The sequence below is a fragment of the Lethenteron reissneri genome, chromosome 26, assembly GCF_015708825.2.
Source record: "Lethenteron reissneri isolate LAM-NWPU_2019-01 chromosome 26, ASM1570882v1, whole genome shotgun sequence".
Taxonomy (NCBI): Eukaryota; Metazoa; Chordata; class Hyperoartia; order Petromyzontiformes; family Petromyzontidae; genus Lethenteron; species Lethenteron reissneri.
Window position 1 is genome coordinate 19,120,506 of NC_083804.1, and position 19,425 is coordinate 19,139,930.

At 49.1% G+C, this 19,425-nt stretch overlaps 1 protein-coding gene and 1 pseudogene across 2 annotated transcripts; both read left to right on the forward strand.

The window, feature by feature from the left end:
- Positions 1 to 3,866: 3,866 nt before the first annotated feature.
- LOC133347967 (uncharacterized PE-PGRS family protein PE_PGRS54-like) lies at positions 3,867 to 6,608 on the forward strand (annotated as a pseudogene).
- Positions 6,609 to 7,077: 469 nt separating this feature from the next.
- CENATAC (centrosomal AT-AC splicing factor) lies at positions 7,078 to 19,130 on the forward strand. 2 transcript variants are annotated; one of them, XM_061560412.1, is made up of 12 exons: positions 7,078 to 7,236; positions 8,329 to 8,507; positions 8,682 to 8,881; positions 9,680 to 9,778; positions 10,482 to 10,548; positions 11,475 to 11,537; positions 12,571 to 12,611; positions 13,798 to 13,858; positions 14,431 to 14,464; positions 15,265 to 15,405; positions 16,276 to 16,411; positions 16,996 to 19,130. In XM_061560412.1, exons 2-12 carry the CDS (start codon positions 8,370 to 8,372, stop codon positions 17,060 to 17,062), a joined length of 1,047 nt encoding a protein of 348 aa, XP_061416396.1. In that variant the 5' UTR covers positions 7,078 to 7,236; positions 8,329 to 8,369; the 3' UTR covers positions 17,063 to 19,130. The 2 variants fall into 2 exon arrangements, with proteins under 2 accessions (XP_061416396.1, XP_061416397.1); XM_061560413.1 differs by having other exon boundaries at positions 7,103 to 7,133.
- Positions 19,131 to 19,425: the final 295 nt, after the last annotated feature.

Genomic DNA, 19,425 nt, shown 5'->3' on the forward strand with positions numbered 1-19,425 from the left:
AATTAAAATGGGGTATGCCGATAGCATAAAAATGAGATGTGATAGAGCGAATCTGAGATCAGATTTGGAATCAGCACCCTGAAATTAGTTTAAAACAGCTGCAAAAGTTCAGGCCAGAAATTTTTTGTTGTTGACCAGTGTAATAAGATCGTACGTAGTATTCAATGTAGCGATTATGGAATATTACACTGGAGAATACAAGAACAGGGAGGTGTATAGACTATCCAAGAGCACAAATATGAAGTTGCAATAAAGGCAAACGGCGATAAAAGGTAAGGACGGTAAGATCTTTATGAAGAAAGGAAGAGACCAAAAAGAGATGGACTGAGTCAGGGGCGGTTTCTTCAATAGGGCGGTTGGGTGACGCACCACCAATCTCAGCCGTCACTGTGCCTCTGGATATAGTCCAATCAGCGTCATGTCACGTTCTGTGGAGTACCGCCTCTTTTTGGGCGATTTCACTCTGGCTGAGAATCGCCCCGTGTGGTCCCATAGACTTACATTCAAAGATGTTTTTTTTCGAACGGCGGGCGCTGCAATGCATTCTCTATGGCTTCCGGGAGGGCTCGCCCTAACGTGCTTACGTCATCATACGTAAGCACGTTTCAGTCAACAATGTTATTTGTCGCCACCTAGTGGAATCTTTAATAAAATAAACTAAGTGGATTGTAATAATAGATAGAAACAAACAAGATGTATTGTAAGAGTCACTTTATTTTTCATTAATATTAAAGAAGTGAAGTTGCCTTTACATGCTTAAGCTGTTAATTTATCCATTGCATGGGTGGACCTTATCCTTATCAATCATCCAGACATTTGCCCCCCCTGAGAGATTTTGCAGGAGCCGCCACTGGACTGAGTATTGTAGAGAATGCAGAGCTGCTAGATGAACTAGAAAAGATAACCCTACCACCGAGGGATGATGAGAATGATAACATCTTGTACGAAGAGGTAGAAAAGGCAATAAAACATCTAAAGAAAACAAAAGTCCAGGAGTGGACGGCATAAGAGAGATGATAAAAGTGGGAAGAAAGTAACTTTTAAAATGAGCTAGTATGGAAAGAAGGGAAAATACCGGAGGCATAGACAAAATCCATACTTGTGACGAAACCCAATAAAGGAGATGTCACCAATTGTGAAATTAAAGAACCATCGCACTGAGCCACATGGGGGAGATACTAATGATCGCGTTATTAACTCGATTTAAAGCACAGATGAGGATTTGGCGGATGAACAGGCAAAGTTTAGGAGAGATCGGAACACAGTACAGCAAATATTGATGTTAAGACTTATAGCGTAGAAAGCAAAGTGAAATAATGGGCGAGTTTACAACAGTATGGTTTACAACCGTTTCATAGATTTCCAGAAAGCATTCGATTCGTGGGCAACATTAAGATCATGGAGTTGAGAATGACTGATACAGATTCTGCAGGGTATAGGTGACAGGTGAAAGTCAGCAGTCAAGTTTGGACAGGAAATAGAATGTTTCCCGACAAAAATAGGCATAAGACGGGGAGATCCACTATCACCAATCAACGTCATCACATACTTGGAAGAGTGATGGATGACATTCAGGACAAGGGCACAGGCATATCTGTGGAATGAGAAAGAATAAATAACCTGAGATTCGCGGACGACATAGATATGATGGAAGAAGGCTGCCTCGTACTGCAGGAACGTGTTCATATGGTGAATAATAAGTCAGGAAAGGATGCAGGACTAAGGATTAACGTGGAAAAGACAGACGATATTGTTCGGAAGGGAGGATATTGAGAAAGACGTGATAGAAAGCAGCAATATTGTGAATGTAAATGAATGTATATACTTTACTTACGAAGTCTACCGACATGGGGACAGTGACTGCACGAAAGACAAGAGCGAGGAACGCAAAGACAAAAGGAGTACTGGCAGGAATCAATAACATATCAGCTCCAAGACCAAATTGAGCATCTTAAGCACATGCGTGTTTAGTACACCTTCGTATACCTGCGATACCTGGACATTAAAAAAAACCTGAGAGGCCGTCCATAAATAACGTCACGCACCTGGGGTGGGGGGGGGTCAGACATTTGTGACGATGTGTGACGAGGGGGGGGGGGGGGTTGAGAAATGTGACGTCACATCAAAATGCGCAACTTTAAATAAATATAGACAACACGTTCTACTTAATTAAATAGACTTTTTCAATACATGTTTTCTCCGACATCAGAGTGCAGCGCCACATTAAATACGCACTACAATGACAATAGTTTCAAGCGATTTGAAGCATGTTTTATTTTCAAAATGGAAATATTGTTTTGGGAGGGGGGGGGGGCAGAGCTTTGTGACGTCATATTTGAGGAGGGGGGGGTCTGACTTTTTATGACGCCGTGTGACGAGGGGGGGGGGTCAAACATCGTCCAAAATCGCGTGACGTCATTTATGGACGGCCCCTTGAGCATTTGGCACAAGACAGGTAAGTGGTAACAAATCACAAAATGTTGAAATTTGCATCGTACGTAGCCGACTGTGCTGATCGGCGGTGCAGTGAAGGACAACGAACTTACACAACATTTATCAATGTGCAGTGGACACCGATGATCGTGATGACGACGAGATTTTTGGCCACTCGCACACTCCATGTAAGGTGGACAGAAGACTGCAGCATCCCTGGGGAGTGGCCAAGTGCAAGAAAAGAAACGGGTCTAGACAGCGATCTGGTTAACGGAGTCAAAGCACGGGGAAAATGTGCGGAAATAATGGTCACTCAGCCAGGGCAATGGGTGGAAAAAACCCGATTTTTGTAGCGGCAGGCATCGGGTTTTTTTCTTTAATACAATTAAACCCGATTTCGGGGAATTAAAACCTGGTTTAATGAATACGAAACTCTGATACAAGGCTTAGGCTGCTTCCTCGTCGGTGCTGCTGTCGTACTCGGGGGGCCGTCGGGCACGGGGTAGTCGTAGAATGCGGCGGGCAGGTTGGTCTTGATGAACACGAGGAGCTTCTCCTCCACAATCGTGGGCGCCAGTGAGTTCCTTCGCTTGGAATGGATGAAGCCCATCGTTGAGCCAGTGCGGTTCTGCAATTAGAATCAATTAAACCGGATTTCTCCCAATCTCAGATGATTGGGTTTAATATAAAAAGACAATTAACCCCGATTGTAAACAAGTATAACCCGTAAAAACAAAGTTGTGTCACTATAAATCCTTTATATGCGTGGCGGCTAGAGTCCTCTCGTCCTCTGGCTTGAGATGGCTGCCACCTATGGGTCAGATGATTGTGTGCCAGCATTAACCAATTGGTAAATAAATGTTTTTTTTCCCTAAACAGTGTAAAATTTTGGAAAAACATTTTCACGAAAATTCATTGTCACGCACAACGAGTCTGTGTGCAAAATGTCAGCTCGATTGGATCACGGGAAGTGGGTTAAAAAACGACCGAAAGATTTGCACGGTCCTAAGCAAGCAAGCAAGCGAACTTAATATAAAGGATTTAATAAAAACCCGACTGTGCCACCCTTGGCCAGGGCCAGCGAGGGTGATATCCACGGCCTGGCAGCAATGAAGAGGCAGACTGCAATGATAGCCTGCAGCGTTCCTCGTGTGCTTTATATCGAGACTATGGTTGCCAATTTTAGCTGAAACTATTCCTGGGAGATGTTTTTTTTAAATGTACTGTATACAATTTCTTACAATCAGGGAGAGTTGGCAACTCTCGTCCGAGGCACAGCTGTGCAGTGAGAGTGACGTCACACGGTGGTTGTTGATGGTCAGTCAAGACCAGCAGGGGTCGACAACCAGCGAGCGGCCTCTTCAAGGACTGCTTCGTGACGCTGTTCACGAGCATTGCGGCTCTTTAAATATTGGGGGGGGGGAGCGGGGAGGTGGGGGGATTGGGGGGGAGTGGGGGGTTGGGGAGGTTGGGGGGGAGTGGGGGGGTTGGGGGGGAGTGGGGGGTTGGGGGGGAGAGTGGGGGGTTGGGGGGGAGAGTGGGGGGTTGGGGGCGGGAGTGGGGGGTTGGGGGCGGGAGTGGGGGGTTGGGGGCGGGAGTGGGGGGTTGGGGGGGAGAGTGGGGGGTTGGGGTGGTTGGGGGGTTGGGGGGGGGAGTGGGGGGTTGGGGGGGGGGAGTGAGGGGGAGTGGGGGGTTGGGGGCGGGAGTGGGGCGTTGGGGGGGAGTGGGGGGTTGGGGGGGAGTGGGGGGTTGGGGGGAGTGGGGGGTTGGGGGGGGGAGTGAGGGAGAGTGGGGGGTTGGGGGGCGGGAGTGGGGGGTTGGGGTGGTTGGGGGGTTGGGGGGGGAGTGGGGGGTTGGGGGGGGGAGTGAGGGGGAGTGGGGGGTTGGGGGGGAGTGGGGCGTTGGGGGGGAGTGGGGGGTTGGGGGGGAGTGGGGGGTTGGGGGGAGTGGGGGGTTGGGGGGGGGAGTGAGGGAGAGTGGGGGGTTGGGGGCGGGAGTGGGGCGTTGGGGGGGAGTGGGGGGTTGGGGGGGAGTGGGGGGTTGGGGGGTAGTGGGGGTTGGGGGGGGGAGTGAGGGAGAGTGGGGGGTTGGGGGCGGGAGTGGGGCGTTGGGGGGGAGTGGGGGGTTGGGGGGAGTGGGGGGTTGGGGGGGAGTGGGGGGTTGGGGGGAGAGTGGGGGGTTGGGGGGAGAGTGGGGGGTTGGGGGGGAGTGGGGGGTTGGGGAGGAGAGTGGGGGGTTGGGGGGGAGAGTGGGGGGTTGGGGGGAGTGGGGGGTTGGGGGCGGGAGTGGGGGGTTGGGGGGAGTGGGGGGTTGGGGGCGGGAGTGAGGGAGAGTGGGGGGTTGGGGGCGGGAGTGGGGCGTTGGGGGGGAGTGGGTGGTTGGGGGGGGAGTGGGGGTTGGGGGGAGTGGGGGGTTGGGGGGGGAGTGAGGGAGAGTGGGGGGTTGGGGCGGGAGTGGGGGGTTGGGGGGGGTGGGGGGTTGGGGGGGAGAGTGGAGGGTTGGGGGCGGGAGTGGGGGGTTGGGGGCGGGAGTGGGGGGTTGGGGGGGAGAGTGGGGGGTTGGGGGGGGAGAGTGGGGGGTTGGGGGGGAGAGTGGGGGGTTGGGGGGAGAGTGGGGGGTTGGGGGGGAGAGTGGAGGGTTGGGGGCGGGAGTGGGGGGTTGGGGGGGAGAGTGGGGGTTGGGGGGGAGAGTGGGGGGTTGGGGGCGGGAGTGGGGGGTTGGGGGGGGAGTGGGGGGTTGGGGGGGGAGAGTGGGGGGTTGGGGGGGAGAGTGGAGGGTTGGGGGCGGGAGTGGGGGGTTGGGGGGAGAGTGGGGGGTTGGGGGGGAGAGTGGGGGGTTGGGGGGAGAGTGGGGGGTTGGGGGGGAGAGTGGGGGGTTGGGGGCGGGAGTGGGGGGTTGGGGGGAGAGTGGGGGGTTGGGGGGAGAGTGGGGGGTTGGGGGCGGGAGTGGGGGGTTGGGGGGAGAGTGGGGGGTTAGGGGGGAGAGTGGGGGGTTGGGGGGGAGAGTGAGGGGTTGGGGGGGAGAGTGGGGGGTTGGGGGGGAGAGTGGGGGGTTGGGGGGGAGAGTGGGGGGTTGGGGGGGAGTGGGGGGTTGGGGGGGAGAGTGGGGGGTTGGGGGGGAGAGTGGGGGGTTGGGGGGGAGAGTGGGGGGTTGGGGGGGAGAGTGGGGGGTTGGGGGGGAGAGTGGGGGGTTGGGGGGGAGAGTGGGGGGTTGGGGGGGAGAGTGGGGGGTTGGGGGGGAGTGGGGGGTTGGGGGGGGGAGTGAGGGGGAGTGGGGGGGTTGGGGGGAGAGTGGGGGGTTGGGGGGGAGAGTGGGGGGTTGGGGGGGAGAGTGGGGCGTTGGGGGGGAGTGGGGCGTTGGGGGGGGAGTGGGGCGTTGGGGGGGAGAGTGGGGCGTTGGGGGGGAGAGTGGGGGGTTGGGGGGGAGAGTGGAGGGTTGGGGGCGGGAGTGGGGGGTTGGGGGCGAGAGTGGGGGGTTGGGGGGGAGAGTGGGGGGTTGGGGGCGGGAGTGGGGGGTTGGGGGGGAGAGTGGGGGGTTGGGGGGGAGAGTGGGGGGTTGGGGGGGAGAGTGGGGGGTTGGGGGCGGGAGTGGAGGGTTGGGGGGGAGAGTGGGGGGTTGGGGGGGAGAGTGGGGGGTTGGGGGGGAGTGGGGGGTTGGGAAGGGGAGTGAGGGGGAGTGGGGGGTTGGGGGGGGGAGTGGGGGGTTGGGGGGGAGAGTGGGGGGTTGGGGGGGAGAGTGGGGGGTTGGGGCGGGGAGTGGAGGGTTGGGGGGGAGAGTGGGGGGTTTGGGGGGGGAGAGTGGGGGGTTGGGGGGGAGAGTGGGGGGTTGGGGGGGAGTGGGGGGTTGGGGGGGGGGAGTGAGGGGGAGTGGGGGGTTGGGGGGGGGAGTGGGGGGTTGGGGGGGAGAGTGGGGGGTTGGGGGGGAGAGTGGGGGGGTTGGGGGCGGGAGTGGAGGGTTGGGGGGGAGAGTGGGGGGTTGGGGGGGAGAGTGGGGGGTTGGGGGGGAGAGTGGGGGGTTGGGGGGGAGTGGGGGGTTGGGGGGGGGAGTGAGGGGGAGTGGGGGGTTGGGGGGGGGAGTGGGGGGTTGGGGGGGAGAGTGGGGGGTTGGGGGGGAGTGGGGGGTTGGGGGGGGAGTGAGGGGGAGTGGGGGGTTGGGGGGGGGAGTGGGGGGTTGGGGGGGAGAGTGGGGGGTTGGGGGGGAGAGTGGGGGGTTTGGGGGGGAGAGTGGGGGGTTGGGGGCGGGAGTGGAGGGTTGGGGGGGAGAGTGGGGGGTTGGGGGGGAGTGGGGGGTTGGGGGGGGGGGAGTGAGGGGGAGTGGGGGGTTGGGGGGGGGAGTGGGGGGTTGGGGGGGAGAGTGGGGGTTGGGGGCGGGAGTGAGGGGGAGTGGGGGGTTGGGGGGGGGAGTGGGGGGTTGGGGGGGGAGTGAGGGGGAGTGGGGGGTTGGGGGGGGGAGTGGGGGGTTGGGGGAGAGTGGGGGGTTGGGGGCGGGAGTGGAGGGTTGGGGGCGGGAGTGGGGGGTTGCGGGGGGGTTGGGGGGGGTTGGAGGGGGTGTGGGGGGTTGGGGGCGTGAGTGGGGGGTTGGGTTCGGGGTGGCGGGTTGGGGGGGGGGTTGGGGGGGAGAGTGGGGGGGGTTGGGGGGGAGGTTGGGGGGGGGATGCGGGAGACGCGAATCTGCGCGCGGTGGGATCGCGGCTTGCTTCCGTGAGCCGAGCGTGTTTACAAAACAACTTACCACACGACACATACAAACATCGCACATTTACAAAAAGGGATTGAACGAGAAGCAGAGGTTCAACGCCACGTGGTAATGTACTGAAGTGTAAATGATTATTCTTTAAATTATCGCGTAAAACTGAATTTAGGGTAACCCAGCTTCGTTCGACTAGCGCCTCGGGCCTAGTGGACTAGTTAGGCCGCGCCTGAGCTACAACGTTAAAGTTAAATATTTGAGTTTGTGTGATAAACATCTCAGTTTGTTCATAATATAGTTGTTTTGGCTTACATCGCGTCAATATAAGTGTGGGTTTAACGACGCAAATTTACGCGATCTGACCCAAAAACACCTCTTGTGGATTATTGTGGTCGCGAAAGCCTTCGCGTTAATTGGAGATTGTTGTTCTAGACTGTGCGCTAACATTGAGACGTTTTAACATGTCCTTGTGTTTAAATGTATTAGCTGATGTCTGCAACTGTTAATATTAGTCTGCTTTTAAGTGTCTGTGCCTTGCGCCGAACCCATACCTGTAAACCCCGTATTGTTGTACAGGGGAATTTGAGTTTTCAGGTCCAATACGGGCTAAAACTATTCAATGTCTTTGTGTTTCTCCCCTGTGATGGGACTTTGTAGGATGAACGTTGATATTTATAAGGGCACGGGGTGACCAATACGGTCTGAATTGGTCTGTTATAAGGTCGCCACTGGTAAGGGTTGACGGGTTTGCTAACCTAACACTAAGAATGCAATTGTGCTAGCGTGTGTGGTCAGGTACAATTATGTGTGAACGCGTTTGTGTGAGAGCACTCCTATTAATGATTACAGTGTCTGTAGTAATGTTCTATTTGAAATGAGTTTATTTAATGATCTGTTTACGTATAATTAGTATTGCAGAACGGTATGATTAAACGCATGTTAAAGTATTTGTTTAAACCGCTGGAAATAAACATTTGCGAGGATTTAGTATAGTGTGTGTTAAAGTTTATAGACCGCTGTGTTAGATTAAAATCGGTGTGTATGTGACCTGTTTGTGTGTGTGTTAACGTCTCAGGGGGGGGGGTGTGTGTGTTTGTCCTGTGTCTTTGTTTACTTCTCAGTGTGTGCGTATCGTGTGTTAACTACTCCGTGTATGTGTCTCGTGTTAACTGCTCATGGTGTGTTCGTTCATTGTCGCCGTGTTAGAGTCTCCATCAGCGGGGTCTGAACCCCGCACGACTGCGAGCATGAGCCAAGAGGAGGAGGCGCTGGAGACCCCGCGCTGCGCCACGTGTCGGCGGAGCGCCCTGGAGGGCCGCGCGCACTCCTTCACGCGCGCACACGCGCGCCATGTGCACACAGAGATGAGCCGCCTGCGTGCAAAGGCAGGAGGAACTCGGTCAAACAGTCGCAGAATTACACTCACGATTGCTAACACGTCGAGTGACTGATTCACATTGACTCACACTGACTCGCTCTGCTCTTTATAATCCATTACCAAACGAATGCACGTTTAAATACTCATGTCCATACCCTCCCTTGGTGCTGCTCGTGTACAGGTGGAACTTGCTGTCCGTGAGCTGCCAACGCCTCGCGTGTTTACTGTGCAGCCGGGAGGGGCGGCTGAGGGAGATAAGGGTCAGGGAGACGAGGGCGACCGTGCGTTCTGGTGCCCGATGTGCCGTACCAGTGCCCGCATGCACGCACGGGATGGGAGACTCGTGGTGGCACTGGCGGGCACCGTGCAGCACCTTGCCAGGTAGGACATGGAGACTTGGAGACAAAGGGGGGGACATGAAGACACAGGAACACACAGGGGCATATGGGGCACACTGAAGCACACTGCGCAGCACCTGGTCAAGTGGACATAAGACAAGTAAAAAATACACGAGTACACAGACGTGTGTGAATACACAGGGGGGACAAGGACAAAGGGACACGCACATATTGTTTATCACTTGAACAGGTGGGACATGAAGACACAGGGAGACAATAATTACATGCATGGGGAAACACACAGACAAAATTGGGAGCGTACTGTAGGAACACAGGGGACACGGAGATACAATAGAACATAACACCCTGCAACACCTGATCGAGTTTGACAAGGCACACTAAGGCACAAGAGGCAAGGAAAACTGGGAGGGGGTGGCATTGCAAACTGGCACCTGTCACGTGGGATTTGGCACATTGGTGTTGTCACTCTCATTTTGTGTTAAATAGCAGCTTTTGATGAATGAATATTTTTAGGTGTGTGTATGTTCTAATGTAAAGTTGTTTTCCACAGTTTTTATGCTGTTCATACTGGTGTATGAGTTTCTGGCTTAAACATGTAACATTAAGAATCATAAACATATCAGTGTGACCCTTTGTATATTACAGGCTCTAAATATGAAACTACAATAATGCAAATGGAAGTGTAATGATTTTTGCCAGACGTAGTGACATTACGCAAGCTATAATGTCACTATGTCTGGCTTGCTGTTGCTTTTCTGGAAGAGACGCTGCTTATTAACAGGTGAATGTTTGTGGTTTGGTCACGCCTTTCCTGACACAGCCCAGATCATGAGCGGAGCATCCACCGTTACTGGAAGGAAAATCACCTGGATCAAGGACTAAAGAAAAACTACCTCATCACCCCCATGCAGTGTAATAAGTACGATTCCTTCACCTGACTGGTTAAGACGAATCACTGGATGATCTAGTGATATTGGGTAGTCTAGAGGTAGCATTAAGTGATATAAAAAGTGTGCTTGGTGGTCTAGATCTAACACAGGGTGGTCAAAAAGTAGTGCTGGGTGGTCTACCAGTAGTCCTGGTGGTCTAGCGGTAGTGTTGGGTGGTTTAGTGGTAGTGCTGGTGGTCCAGTGGTAGTGCTGGGTAGTCCAGTGGTAGTGCTGGGTAGTCCAGTGGTAGTGCTGGTGGTCTAGCGGTAGTGCTGGTAATTCAGCAGTAGTGCTGGGTGGTTCTAGAGGTAGTGCTGGTGGTCCTGTGGTAGTGCTGGGTAGTCTAGCGGTAGTGCTGGTGATCCAGCAGTAGTGCTGGGTGGTTCTAGAGGTCGTGCTGGTGGTCCTGTGGTAGTGCTGGGTAGTCTAGCGGTAGTGCTGGTGATTCAGCAGTAGTGCTGGGAAGTTCTATAGGTAGTGCTGGCGGTCCTGTGGTAGTGCTGGGTAGTCTAGCGGTAGTGCTGGTGATCCAGCAGTAGTGCTGGGTGGCTCTAGAGGTCGTGCTGGTGGTCTAGCGGTAGTGCAAGTGGCCTGTAAGTGGTGATAGTTTTTTTGCGTTGTTAAGCGTCGTGGTAAACACTTCTGAGCGTGTCGTCTGTGGGGAGGGATGTTAAGCTGGATGTCTGAATTCAGGTTCCTAACGGCTGCGGGTTTAGCTCTGTCTGCCTTCGAAGAGGAAGAGGAGAGACTTCTCAAAGAGGTACAGTAATATAAATACATACAATCAACACAAACAGGGTGATTTGTCCCATGACCAAAGCACCCTAAATGTGCCCAATATTGCCAGAACTTGTAAGCTAAGCAGAATTGAGTGCTTAGTACTTGGTTGGCAAACTGCCTGGGAATACCAGGTGTTGTAGAATTGGGCAGACATTAATTATATCATTAACTTCATTAGTTAAATTAAGTTTGTGGAAATGTACCTGTGTTTGTCGCTGTATGAATGGTATATTCATTTGATTATATCTGTTGATCGGAATCAGAAACTTTATTTATCCTGGAAGAATCTGATGAGCTATGCAGCTCTTTTTTTCAAAGACGCCCAGTCGGGGCGAGTCAGCGAGTTACATCAACAAAAAATACAAAGGCGAATGAGTGTAAAATAGATATGTATTATTAAAAGTAAAAATTCCACAAGAATATAAATTCCAATTTGTCAACACCAAATGCAAGCTTGAGCATGGCAGAAAAACAAAAATAGTCCGAGACCACACCAAGACAACACACATTCCTTTAATTAAATTGCACGTTAAAATTTAACTATCGATACATGGGTAAGGTTCAAAGTTACAAATCAGTTTGGCAAATGTGGCTGTATCTGGCACTAATCTTCTGCTGCAAAATGTTTTTGAAGGAAGATTTATTATGTTAATGTCAGAAACAAGGTTGTTCCAAAACGTTGGTGCTGTAAATGTGTGTGTTATATCTAAAGCTGATCAGTACCTGCCCTAGGTAAACTCATACTAAAATAAATACCTGGTGCAATAGTCGGCTCATAAACATCAGCACTGAGTGTACATGGTCCTGCCTCTTACCACCCCCTTGTGGCCATAATAGGGAATCTCTTAACAGCCCTTGTCCTACAAAGTGTATAGGGCTGAAGAGGATGGATATTTTATTTTTCAGGAGGCTGAATTAATCAGGCAGCAAGAAAAGAAGAGACAGGAGCTGATGTCATCGCTGAGCGAGGTAACTGTTGGGTTCACATGTATAGGGGACTACACAGGAAATTGATGAAATACTGTAGGGGACTGTATAGGGAAGTTATAAAATACAACACGTTGTAAACACAGGTGACTGGATATCTAACATCCGGAGAGAAAGGCACTGTAGAAAGAGGCGACCGGTGGTAGGTAATTAGGGGTCGGGAGAGAGATATAACAAGTATAACCCGTAAAAACAAAGTTTTTCACTATAAATCCTTTATATGCGTGGCATCGGGGCAGCTAGAGTCCTCTCGTCCTCTGGCTTGAGATGGCTGCCACCTATGGGTCAGATGATTGTCTGGCAGCATTAAACAATTGGTAATTAAATATTTAAAAAAATTTCCCTAAACAGTGTAAAATTTTTGAATTTTTTTTTCACGAAAATGCATTGTCACGCACAACGACTCTGTGTGCAAAATGTCAGCTCGATTGGATCACGGGAAGTGGGTTAAAAAACGACCGGAAGATTTGCACGGTCCTAAGCAAGCAAGCGAACTTAATATATAAAGGATTTAAAAATGGAGCGTCGCCGAGGTTGGGGCGCTAGATGGGCTGAAGACGAGTTGGTGGCTCCACTGGAGTAGTCCTCGTACGAGAAGAAATATCGAATATTTATGAACGTCTCAACGGAGCTCCTTTACACATGTAAACTTTCACCAAACGCCCTGTAAGCAACGCCAGTGCCTTCCTTAACAAAATTGACTTTACTGAGCTGGATGCAAGCTCATTTACCAAGTCTCCTTTGTGGTGGTAGTGGTACTTCACACCTTCAGCTGAACCACTCTTGAGCCACGGGCTGTTGGTGGCTGAAAATTGTTGAATCGGCTCTGACCATGATACTGGTAATGTGTATGAGATGTCCACCTGCTGGGCTATTAGGGAAGTGTTTAGGAGGCAGAACAGCAACGAGGTTTCTGACGATGTGGTGGTTTAAGAGTTTGCTTGTGTATTGAGTGCATGTATTATACATATATGTGTTAGTGGCGTGGATGTAAATGTATTTGTGTTTGTTACAGGACTGGCCAGGAGTGACTCCACTGAGTTCAATGGATCCCAGGTATGCTCAGACTCCCTCTTGATACGTAGTTTATTTACCCAGGAAAGTCTCACTGAGTCTAAAGAATTATTTTCAGGAGGGTCCAAGATTGGTATGTTTCGTCAAAGCAGACTTTTTAAAGCCAAATGAGAACATAATGAAGCTACATTTTCATGATTGACATTTAGCAATGAAATCAATCTTAATGCTAAACATTAAGCCAATACAAAAACGCTATTTTTTTACAGCCACGTTAGTTCACTCATATATGAAGTACTCCCCTTGCCATCTGTCATAGGGGTTGATTGTTTGGTTAGTTAAAGGGTTCCCAGGATGAGTTCACTAACCAGTGATAGTAAATGGTAGCCGGAAGTTGAACTCAGGTTGTTGGGTTTGTTGAGAAGTGTGATAACCATTTACACAACCACGCTACAACATTGGTAACATTAAACTAGTTTAATTTAAAATCTATTTTGATTTGTAATATTCAGCCATACGTTCTTAACAAAACACAACCAGGAAGTTTAACTAAGCAAGGAACATCATAACGTCATGGCAAAGGAAATCTCCCATACACGTGATGTCACGACCGGTTCCTGGATCTGCCCGAGTAAAAATGTGTAATTTGTCAAAATAAGGGATCTCACCAGCCAGCTTTAGAACTCCATGGGATTAGTTGTGTCCGTTTCAGCTGCTGTGTGCAGGCTGGCTTCCTGGTCCAGCTCGGAGCTGGCACCTGGCCAGTATGGTTCCCGTCGGGCTTAGAAATGAGGCAAAAGGCTCATTACTCTGGCTGCAGCCATGGGTTGGTTCTGAACGTTGTCAGTATGCCTTTGAAAATATGATGGAACACAAAACGCAAACAGCTCTCGTAAAAAGCTGCCATGGTTATGTTTTCTGGACTGTCTCAAATGAGCTTGAAATTGTATGCTTATGTCTGTTGGCCTAGGACTTTGAAATGCAGTATGAGATATGGATAAAAAGCACTTACCTTATTAATTTGTGTTAATGAATGTTGGCTGTCTGCTTGATTGCCTGCCTGGTCGCTGGCTGATCATCTGGTTAACCCACTGACCAGCCTTGATAAGTGACTTCTTCACCTCTGCTTGCAATAATTGTTATTGATAAGGCCCTTGCCTTTGTGTGCCACTATGAGCCATATTTGTATGTGTCTTTTGTCTTCCCCATGGCCTGGATATCTGTGCAGTGCACAGTCTGAATTGCACGCATCAGATTCTCCAGGACCCATGTCCACTCATGTCCACAAGGTATGGGGAATTGTGTTCGACACCGACTTCCTGGCACCTCAACCAACCAAACAGCGGGCTCTACAGAGCAGACCTGATTACAGGCTGTACACGCAGCAGACCCGACTAGAGTCTGTTTTTTTGTAGGGCCTGGCTCTGGGTATCAATCGGGGGCCGTCTTGAGATCATATTAAGGGCCGTCCCGCCTCAACTCGCACCGAAAAGAGAGGGCGGGGTTTTGCCTCCCTATTTTCTCTGCGCTGGCTTTTTTTCTCTCCTGCCATTGTATGTTTTCATTTTTGTTTTCTTTATCTCTGGTTTTTTTTTGAGGTGAAGAGATCTTGCCTATGCAGCAGGTTCTTATCCTTGGCGGTTAGACATTATCTTGCCCAATTGTCTGGGTACGGACCACTATGTTTTCCTGCCCTGCGTGTTGTATCTGTAAGTAATGACTGGATGCTTCCATGCCTTTCAACAATATCCATATTTACCTTTGTACTAAAGTCTACATTAACAGTAAACTAGGCTCCAGGATGTATGCACAGCACACCAGATGGAAGATTTACATGTGTTGTTGTTGTTGCTATTGACAGGTGGTTGAGAAGCCCAGGGGAAACATCCATACAGGTGACATATCTCTTGCATTGTGATTGTATTGTTATATCCTAGTTTTGTTTACAATGTTTACGCTAGCATGTCCCACTCTTACGGTTAGCGTCTGGACAGTTATATTCAGTTCCAGGGTTTGAAACCAGGATCATAATGCGGCCATTTTGCGATTTTACTATAAAAATACACATGCATTCACTCGCTGCCATTAGTACTTGGATACATTATCACAATTCGTTGTCTTGATTTGGTTCAATAATTGTTTTTATCTTGTTTTTACCATGCTTGTATTGTTTCCAATCGCTTTGTCTCATTTGTATAATTGTGTTACTGGATTAGCCCTAAATGCAATGTTGCGTTTAACATGAATATATATTTTGTTGTCACACTCTTATTAGTGCATCAATCATGACTATATGCATAATTATTACTCTGCATTCACACATTGTTACATGTCTAAGCAAGTGGCTCCCAGCTCCAGGAATTGAACTCAAGACTTAGTTGTGCTGGTTCATTGCCCCTTTTGCCATTCTCAGCTTCCAGAGAACACATCGAGGCAACTAGGGTGCTGGTAGTTGACCAAGAAGATTTCTCACCAATATTTGTGGATTCTTGAGTGTCACTTCCTAAGTGTGTTAGTATCTGCTTGGCACATGAGTCCTGTCCTCCAATGTAAAGCAAAACATTACTCAGCAAGTGTTTGAGCAAACTTACCTAGTAGGCCTGTCCTGATAAAGAGGCTTGGTGATCTGTTAAGCCTGTTTAGGTACGTAAATATGTTTTAATTACGACATTAATTGTTTTTTTTTCCTCAATAGGTGCAACGCCTCCTTGGCTAATGGATGACGATGGTGGTGGCACAAATGGCGGTGATGGTGGCGGCGATGGTGACACCAAAGAACAAAGGAATGGGAAGGCACCTGTCATCGGGCCTTCATATGAGGCCTTCCTCCATCACCGTGAGTGATAGTTGAGCTGACTTAACCAATAAACAACATTAGGTGCCAGTTAGTGCAATATAATCCAAAGCTGAGAATGAACCCTTGAGAAATTTCGTCTGACGAATGAAACAAATGGAAAAGCTTAAAATTTTAAACAAACTTTAAGTCATCTTCTTCCTCCGCTTGAGCATGTCACTGGATTGGTCAGCGTGCATAGCTTTTCCACATTGACCTACCACTCTTGAGTTCTCGCCACGATCTTCTACTTACTGCACATTGCACTCCATCTTTTTCGAGGAGTGCCCCTCGGTTTTTCCCATGTAATTCAATTATTATACCCACACTCCTTGGTTCTTTCGGTAAAGTCATGTAGGTAGGTGGGAGAGAGAGAGGAAGACAATTGCTTGTGTGGCGATCAAAACGTCGTGATCTATTATTTTTTCTACCTACGTGACTTTACCGAAAGAACCAAAGAGTATGGATTCCTGCAGTCACGAAAGCTTCAAATCAAGATATTATACCCTCTCTTTTGCTAGCCTATTGCACTTCATTGTTTTCATGTGGCTGTATCATTTTCACCTTGCTCGTTGTATTTTCATTATTTACTCTAAATTGTTTTGCTTTTGTTATTCACTTTTGCCAATGAGACTTTCCTGGTCTCTTGAGTTCTCACCTGGTTAACTAAAATAAACTTGATCTTGCCCATTTTATTTGTACAGCTGAAAAGAGAAACCTCCATTGTATTTAAAACTATATTTCCAGCTTTGTTTATGTGCAAATATATTTGTCTATATATAAAATTGTATGTACATACAGGTTGTGGTATGTGTGGTTATGTGTGTGTGTGTGTATATCTGATAGCGTATGTTGGTGTGTGTGTCTACCCAGGTGCTCAGTCACGCCAGACGCCTCTCCCTCCCGGCCGTGTCGGGGCCACGTTTGACCGCTTGGCCGCCGCCAGTGATCCCGCGTGGCTCCCGCAATTCAGCAATGCCTGGAACACGGGCAGGCGTGGCCCCCAGCGGTAACATCACCAACAACATCAACACCAATAACACCATCTCCCACAACATCAGCACCATCGCCAACAATGGCATCCACACCACGAACAATATCCAAACCATCAACACCATCACCCACAATACCAACATCAACACCATCCACACCATCACCAACAACATCTACATCATCAACACCATCGCCAGCTTAATCAGCACAATAAACAAAATCAACACCATCACCGACACATCAACACCACCAACACCATCATCAAAAACATCAACACCATCATCAAAAACATCAACACCATCACTGACAAAAACAGCAATTCAATCATGAGCAACTTCATCACCATTATTGACAACATCTCCAACAATATCAACACCATCAACACCATCAATTACAACAGTAAACACCATCAGTGATGAAAGCATCAACACCATCACAAACATTGCCTCCACCATTAATACCACCAATGTCATTGATGCAATCAATACCATATATTTAATCAACATAATCACTGACACCATCTATATCATTGACATCAAAATGTACACACCATTATATCATTGCTGCCACGTGTGTCTCTCTCTCTCGTCCCTTGCACAGGTTAAGGCACCAGAAGAAGAGAGATTGGCGTGGTGAGGAGTGGGAGAATGGTCACAATGGCTCATGATTATCTTTAACATAGGCAGGCATGTCTGTTGGAGAATCTGGGGCATGAATTCTGCCATCTCGGTCTCTTATATTTATGTTTGGATTTGTCATTAATTATAGTTGACTTAAAGAGACTAATATTTAAGTGAAAATATCAGAAACTACCAGCCACAGCAACCAATCTCATAGAATCTTCAAAACAAGATAAAAATGTTGTTTCCCTTGAAAAATAACTCTTCTTCTCCCTGATAAAACTGGCTTTCGAACCTGATTTACAATCGTGTTGCTAGATATGTTTCACGTGACATGTATGGCTGTAACATTTGAAACTCTTAAGGCGACACACTTTTCTGTTGAAACACTTTCATAATCCACACACCATGACTAGAATATTCCTTATATCCAATCAACTTCAAACCAAGATCAAGTGCATTATGTGACTAAATGACACGTTTTATGTCGACTTGGAGCTGTATTCATTCCTCTGCTGCACAATTGACATTTGCAGATCTGTCATCATACTCTCACTTGATTTTTTTAATTGAAACTTGACTGTACATTTTGTTGATGTTAATATTAGAAATGTGTTCGAGCTTTGTGTACTAGTTATTTATAATGTGTTTTATTTAAGAAACCCTATTGAATTTGAAGTCTTTTTGAAGATTTTTTTTTAATGTGTGGCCCACTGCTTTCATGATTTATTTTTGAGCTTGAGTTTCTGGAAAAAAAACGCACGCAGGGGAACCAGGCAAGGCAGACCTGGTCCCAGGGACACTCGACCTTAAACTTTAGAAAATGATATTTTTTTTATGTGCCATGTGTAATGAGACGTTACATGTGATGCCATAACCTTGTTGATAAATAATTGAACTTAAACCGTTGAAGCCCAGTGACGCGTGCACAACAAAGGTCATGTCCACGTTCCCTGAGAAACGGGGGGGGATGTTGGGAATGACACGGCTGTAGCACGGCAGACGATAAATACCGAGTCTTGACGGCGATTGAAAATGGAGCGGGACCGATGAACCAGAATTACTTTATTCTTTTATGATTGATCGTGCGTTAAACACTGCGGCACCACGACCCACCCTTTCCCCTCCTGTTTATAAATGTAAACATGAGAAACGTTAAGGGTCGGGCAATGTCTGCCGTGCCGCCTGGGTTATCTGGAGACGTCGCCTCCAATAAAAAATGCAGACGCCTTCACATATCTAGTTTCATCTATTCGGTACAGTATAGCCCTGTGAGTCATGCGGTTTTTAAGTCGGGTGCAACCGCAACAAACAATATGAACACAACATCTTAAATATATGCACGTATTTTGAGCATGCACACAATCTGTTAGTGCATTTTAACAAGCAATGTCTGGACCGGTTTTGAAATTCAGTGTTCATCAGGCTTTCGTTGCCCAATCATCAACATCCAGAAGGACCCAAGTTAGACGGAAAACGAATACATAACACAAACTAATAATTACTTTTGAATGTGGCGGGACATTGAACGAGGCTTATTGTCTGATTATTTTGTTACTTATATTCTGAACGACGCTCATGATTATGCTGTGATACCGATCATACAATGGGTGTCATTCCAGAATATAATCACAAGTTTGGTGGATCTATTCCGGAATAATTTGTTGTGCTCTGTTCTATTTATTTTCGGGCCGAATTAGGACCCATATCTTAAGAGATGCCTTCCCTGTAACGTCTGGTGATTCGGCAGCATTAACGCAAGCAGACACGACCGCTGCTGATGGGATCCTGTGTGGAGGGAGCGGTGGTGCAGCGGTTAGCACTACAAACCCGGCCAGCCGAGTTCGATTCCCACTCACGACCCAACACCAGTGATGATTATCTGAACCGGTTCTGGGCTTTCCCGAGGTCGACTCAGCCTAAAATGAGTACCTGGCGCGGCGTGTAAAAGGATCGCCACTGGGGAGACAAAGGCGGTCGGGCGTGGTGCTGGCCACCCACCCCCTCGTGTACCGTTCCGGCCTTCATAGGTGCTCGCTAACAGCACTTGCCCCTACAGTCTGTTAAGGCTATACGGGGGATCTTTGTTGTAGTAGTAACCGTTCCAGTTTGTTAAATAAATGCTGATGACATCCTTCACTCGTCAAGAGGCTGTGTGGGGGTTTTGTAGGAACTGAAATGCGCCGCTCTACGTTGATTCTTTACCGTGGAGAGACCCACTGACGGAACTTCCGCGTGTGTGTGCGCGCGATCAGCTGACACGCCACGATAGGAATCGATTCTTTTTTATAGGGGGGGGGGTGGGGGGAATCGAATCGATAGGTTCAATGAACTATTCGATTTCTCGATATTCCACCGACAGGGAAGCGAGTAACGAATTTAATCGATTGTGGGTTGAAGTTTAAAGTTG

Bases quoted from the DNA above. Each gene is read 5' to 3' on its own strand.
- CENATAC (XM_061560412.1), top strand. From the start codon at position 8,370: ATGAGCCAAGAGGAGGAGGCGCTGGAGACCCCGCGCTGCGCCACGTGT. The intron at 8,508-8,681 runs GCAGGAGGAACT...GCTCGTGTACAG, and splicing joins TGAGCCGCCTGCGTGCAAAG to GTGGAACTTGCTGTCCGTGA. The intron at 9,779-10,481 runs GTACGATTCCTT...GTCTGAATTCAG, and splicing joins ACCCCCATGCAGTGTAATAA to GTTCCTAACGGCTGCGGGTT.